The sequence below is a fragment of the Megalobrama amblycephala genome, linkage group LG2, assembly GCF_018812025.1.
Source record: "Megalobrama amblycephala isolate DHTTF-2021 linkage group LG2, ASM1881202v1, whole genome shotgun sequence".
In the NCBI taxonomy this organism is placed as follows: Eukaryota; Metazoa; Chordata; class Actinopteri; order Cypriniformes; family Xenocyprididae; genus Megalobrama; species Megalobrama amblycephala.
The window spans coordinates 47,236,895-47,242,730 of NC_063045.1; the positions used below are offsets into that span (position 1 = coordinate 47,236,895).

Below are 5,836 nucleotides of genomic sequence, written 5' to 3' on the forward strand. Positions count from 1 at the left end.
ACTGTTGTTAATGGTGTAGTTATTTCAGCAGTTTCCTCGCACATTCAGTTTAATGACATTAAGTTCGTAATTTATCATTCATTGAACTGTGCGTATGCATTTAGAAACTTACATTATGTGTTTGCTTCGTCCATGCAATAAATGTGCGCCTTGAAACTGCTCAGGTAATGTCAATGAACCATTTCCGACTTTTCCACGCAATAAAAGCATTTTATTTCAACAGTAGTGACCGCGCAATGACTTGGCAGCTTTATCAATGGAGTAGTTTGACTCAGGACTATTGCTGTCTTAATAGAGAACTGTCATATGCTCATGTGAATAGCAGTGGCCGTCCTGGGGAGAGCTCAAACGTGGGCTACGGACTGAGCGCGAGCGCAATCCAGTGAGAGGCGGTAAAGTGCAGCCGCGCGTGTCTGTGAATGAGAGCTGCGAGGGAAGACGCAAAATAACGGCGCACAACGTCTCCATCAATTCGCGCATGTAGTAATTTAATGTTTATATATTTAAAGCACTGAATCACTATAGAATCTCGATTAATCCGATTCTTTGCATTTTACATCGATTATCGACCGAAATAAACGATTCACGATTCAAAAAATCGTCAGGATTTGTAATCGATGCATCGAGAAAACGAGTGAATCGTTACACCCCTAAAAGTTATATAGATTTTATATATATAGTAGTATATGTAATACTACTGTTTTCACAGGCTATTTAAGGCTATTTGTATGCTATTGGCTATGACTAACTTAGATGGCAAATGCTAGCCCCCTCTCTCTCTCTCTCCGCCGCCAGTCTCAGGCCTCAAATGCATAAAATATGAAACTTTATAGACATACTAGTGTTTCTTTCGTAAAGATTTTTGATACTCAAAAATAATGAGTGCATGACGCCCCTGAAAGAGACAATCTGTTTATTAATTATATCTAATATACAAATATAACTAAATATATCTATTTACTATTATTCTATATTTTTTTAACAAAGAGGTGCGTGGGGGGTGGGGGGTGGGATTCAGAATGTTTAATAATTAAATTTTAGGGGACCCCCCAAGAGTCCTAAGTCATTCCGAACCCTGCATAAAATTGCTTGCTGGGAGTTCTTCAGCAGCGATGTCAGCGTGTCGGCCTTCAAAACATCTTAACCCAAAGTTCTATTTGTGTGACAGAACTTTATACATGAACACAAAAGGGCTATAAACAACAGAATACTGTAAGGACCTCCCACAGGAGATCGATCTTCCCTGCAATCTACTCTGAGCAATGCTGTTTGTTTGTCGTGCACCCATCAGTTTCTGTGGGCCATACGTCTGTATGGGCCATTTGGTTCACACCTTTACAAACACAGATAGGGCCCTATAAAATCCGTTTTATTTTTTCCCAAATTCCGTTTTATTTTTTCCCAAATTCTGTTTTTTCCATTTAAATTTTTCTGGATTCTGTTTTTTTCCGTTTTATTTATTTTTTGACTCAATTTTAATGGTTAAATTAAATTTTAGTAATCAAAAAGCATGTCTAATTAATTGAAATAATGAATCTTGTCCAATTTACCAACAATTTAATAAAAGTTTAACAAATAAATTTTAGGGCCCTATGATAAACGTTTTATTCTTTCCCCTCAACTTTTATTTTTACCAAATTCTGTTTTCTGGATTCCATTTTAATGGTTTAATTCCATTTTAATAATCAAAAAGCATGTCTAAGTAATTGAATTCTTAAAAACAACAATATTTACTAATTAAAAAATATATTTTTATGATTTTTTTTTTTTTTCAGAAGTTCTGTCTAACTTTTATTTTGACGGTTTGCCTAGAGCTTTGAGTTTCTCTGTGTTTATGACGGTAGTTTTCTCAAACGAAGCGGTTAAATGCTGATGAAGTGACTTTCAGAGCAGCTCTGGAGATGAATTCGTGCGTTCATATAGTGAGGCGTCAGAGGACGAAAACACCGCGAGCGTCGCATGTGCTTCAGCGTGCGTGCGCCCGCGCGATTGTGTGTGAGGCGGTGTGAGGTAAATGAAACTGCGCTTCCGCATTATTCATTTCAGAGGCACACATGCATGCAGGATTTATGTTTAAATAGTCTTTTTGCGGTTTAATATTCACAGACACTAGTCTATATCGCGATTTAATTTGAGTGTACTGACCTGCTTTTAATTCATCCATCAAAAATTTGACAAATTGTAAATTCCGTTTTTATGAATGGATTCCGCGATTCCGTGATCGCGGAAGTTATAGGGCCCTACACAGAGTTGATTGCATCTGAGGCACAGTCACAATGTAAATGCATCTAACAAAAGATAAATGAAAATACACATAATCTTTCACTTTGAAATCATAATTGTAATGCATCATAATTGTAAACATCTTACTTAAACATTCTTCATTAACAGTTATTCAGTTATTTGTAATAAGCTATGTCATTTAAAAAAAAATAAAAATCAAAGTAGTTTCAATGTAGCTAGCTACTTTTTGATAGTAACTTGTAGTGTAGCTACAAGTTGACATCTTGTTACAGTTTCAGAGTAGCTTCCCCAACACTGCCTAAAGAGGAAATGGCCACCTTTGCCCAGTTTTACAGCACAAGACACTTAAAGGGGTACTTCACCCCTGGAAAGATGAATGTGTATTTAAAATTGGTCATTTATGTAGTAGAAATGTGAAATTATTTTTGAATTTGGAGCTTTCTAGACTGAGAAAAGGCAGAAAATGTATTTTTGACTAATGTGGATGAAAGACAACAACTCCCAGAATGCACTTGTTTTGCTGCCCTTGCGAGGCCACACCCAAACCACGCCTATCGGTTACAGGCGGCATTCAGGAAAATTCAAACAAATAAATCGTGAGTTAGTTCATACATTTACAGCGAAATGGTGCTAAATTGCTTTGTACCTGGATGTACACCCAAAACCAGGAAAGGACAAGTAAGTTTCCATCATTTTCCGATTAAGTTAAAGATTTGGAGCGATGTAAACAGTGGCTGCGGGCCATCAAACACCCGAAGTTTGGAGATGACACCGTTATAGAAAACCTAAAAAAACGCAGAATATGTAGTCTCCATTTCAAGCACGAGGACTACGAACCAAATATCCTTGCAATGAAGAGAACCATTCTGAAGGACACCGCGATACCATCGATATTCACTTTCCCAGAGGACGAACAGCCTGGGCATCTGGTACTAAGCGTATTCGCCTAGAGGTAAGACTCGCTGATACTAGACTGATAACACAGTAGCCTATATGTAGTGTTGTAGGTAGCAGTAAAACTGCAAACTTAGCAAAGTAACGTTAGATAGACAATTACATATAAGTTGCATATAAGTTGACCGTTATCAAAGTAAAGCCTCTGTTCTGTAAAACTGAGTTTATTTATCTATTTATGCTAATGTTACCACAAAAGCCTGTTGTTGTATTGGTTGAGATGACTGCAGAGACCGATACATTTGCGAGATGAACCACTGATGTAGTGCAGACAAAATAAAGTGAATTACTGTAAGCTTAAAAATATAATTGACACCCACTTTTGATAAAATCTTTGATCTATGTCCGTGAGTAACCTCAAAAGCGCATATGTATGGGCGTGGTGAAAAAATGCGGAACTACCTGCTATTACTGGCTGTAGTTTTAAGCCTCTGGCCAAAAAAGCCTCCGATGACGCAAAATGACGATTTTTGCGTCATCGGAGGCTTTTTTACAGAATAAAAATGCATAAATCTCTCATCTCGGACTGATATGAAGGGGGAAAGCACGCTAATTCGAAAATACTAGTGGTATTCTACTAATACAAAGCTTAATGCTAAATCCTGAAGTAACCCTTTAAGAGAAACAGAAAGACAGCAGCCACATGCAGCGCTTTCCCTGAAAAGAGGAATGGTGAGTATGTGAATCTTATGAAAAAACTATTTTATATGTGTATGGATGTGATGTGACTTTTTAATTAATCTTTAGCTTTAGTTGTTGTATTAAAACCACAGGTATTCATATCACTACATGCAAAAATGCTTCAAAAGGTTTGTAAATTCTGTCATCATTTACTCACCCTCACATTGTTCCGACCTGCTTGTGACTTTCTTTCTTTTTCAGTGTTTATTTTTGAACTATTGTGGGTGGATGCTTCTGTGTTCAGCTTTCGGTAATTAGAATGTTAAATACGCTAAATTTATGAAAAATTATGACATAAAATATTCTATAACTAAATGTGCACTTTACAGATTGGCATGATTTGTCTTTTTTCAGCTTTTGTCAATGCGGCAAATCACACTACAGCCTTATTTGTCAATCATGGACATTCTGCCAAAATTAGCTGCAACTACAGACGAACAAATGACACAGAAATCATGACAGTGAAGCTTCAAACATTAAATCATACACTGTGTTCGTATTTACATGTGGATTCATGGAAAAAACAAGATTGTAAAGATCACATAAGATTGATACTTATTAATAAGACTATGGAAATATCATTTGAGCTATTAAATCTGCGAATTCAGGATGCCGGCACATACACCTGTACTGTGAAGAGGATTGCAAAACCACCTGAAGAGGATCTGGGAATAGAAAGAGTTCAAGTTATTGGTAAATAATAATTCTTTGTAATTAAAAGAGAAAAAAATAATAGATAGATAGACAGATTAATAGATCAATTGATTGATAGATCTGAAAGATGTGATATTACTGTAATATTTTTGTATCAATCCTTCCATTATTTACAGTACGTCCCATCTTGTCCCTATCCTGTGTGAAGAGCCCTGATGGATCTCCCATGATTCTGTGCTCTGTGGGATTTTACCACAATTCTCTTGAACAGCTGTGGATCAGAGATGGAGACGTCCTCAACAGTTCATACTCAAACAAATCATTCAATGGATCCTTCAATCAGAAATCATACCTTATACTGCCGCCACAAACCTTCGCTGACACAATCTACTCCTGCTGGGTAAACCACTCGTCATTAAACAAACCACTTGTGGCCAATTTATCAAGCTCTGTCTGCTATGAAAGAGGAGGTAAGTTCTGAGATATTGTGTATTTCTTATTTAAATGTACTAAATACTGTATGACATAATTAGTGGGCAGTATAAGGTGGTTTATTATAGGTCTTTGCAATAATTCTGTCTTGTAGATTTAACTGTGGCTCTGGCAGTGGCTTTTGTCATCTCTGCAGTGTTGACTGTCTTTTTGATCATCGTAGTCGTGTAGATGTTACAGTAAGTCTCAAGTACGAGTTTCTCTAGTAAGCATCTTTTTTTATTAGTCTTTTAAATGTCATTCTGAAACTGGAACTGTAAACTGCTGTTTCTCTATTCTAATTGAAGAACATGAAGAAGAATGGAGAACGGTGTTCTGATGACCTGTCTTGCTACCTTGAAGTACACAAGGTCACAGAATGTGCTGTGATCTTGTTTCTCATCCATCCTATCACAATTTATGTATAAGAGGTACAGGACCACACAATGCACAATAAATAAAACATAACAACACAGATGTCATTTACTTAAATTGTTTTTTTTATATTTCACGTCTTTTTATTTTATTATTAAAATGTATGAGTGTGTAAATGAGTTTGTATATTTTAATGTTTCCCATGCTTTGTTAATGTTAAGACTCTTTTTAGTATACCAATAAAGAACTGCAGATTTTGTCCAGGTATTTATCTCTTTGTTAAAATGATGCCAAACAAAATTACAAATGTTTTCTTTCATGAACCACCATGTTTTTTCAAGTTTGCAGAGGGGAATCATGTAACCGAATCAAAATGGACAATTGTTGTTTTTTATTGAATATTGCAATAGTAGGCCTATTTATTATAAATGATTTATCCGTGCACATCATTATTATT

The 5,836-nt window shown here is 36.1% G+C and overlaps 1 protein-coding gene across 5 annotated transcripts; it reads left to right on the plus strand.

Moving 5' to 3' along the window:
• Positions 1-3,710: 3,710 nt before the first annotated feature.
• Positions 3,711-5,477, plus strand: LOC125262893. Of its 5 annotated transcripts, XM_048181734.1 has the most exons (7): positions 3,711-3,870; positions 3,972-4,007; positions 4,081-4,129; positions 4,234-4,572; positions 4,710-5,003; positions 5,120-5,204; positions 5,313-5,477. In XM_048181734.1, exons 1-6 carry the CDS (start codon positions 3,868-3,870, stop codon positions 5,194-5,196), a joined length of 798 nt encoding a protein of 265 aa, XP_048037691.1. In that variant the 5' UTR covers positions 3,711-3,867; the 3' UTR covers positions 5,197-5,204; positions 5,313-5,477. The 5 variants fall into 5 exon arrangements, with proteins under 5 accessions (XP_048037691.1, XP_048037692.1, XP_048037693.1 ...); XM_048181735.1 differs by lacking the exon at positions 3,972-4,007; XM_048181736.1 differs by lacking the exons at positions 3,972-4,007; positions 4,081-4,129 and having other exon boundaries at positions 4,488-4,572.
• Positions 5,478-5,836: the final 359 nt, after the last annotated feature.

Excerpts from the sequence above, each read along its gene's own strand:
- LOC125262893 (XM_048181733.1), top strand. The coding sequence starts at position 3,988 with ATGCAAAAATGCTTCAAAAGGTTTGTAAATTCTGTCATCATTTACTCA. Across the intron at positions 4,130-4,233 it reads GCTTCTGTGTTCAGCTTTCG|CTTTTGTCAATGCGGCAAAT; the intron begins GTAATTAGAATG and ends GTCTTTTTTCAG. Across the intron at positions 5,004-5,119 it reads TGTCTGCTATGAAAGAGGAG|ATTTAACTGTGGCTCTGGCA; the intron begins GTAAGTTCTGAG and ends TCTGTCTTGTAG.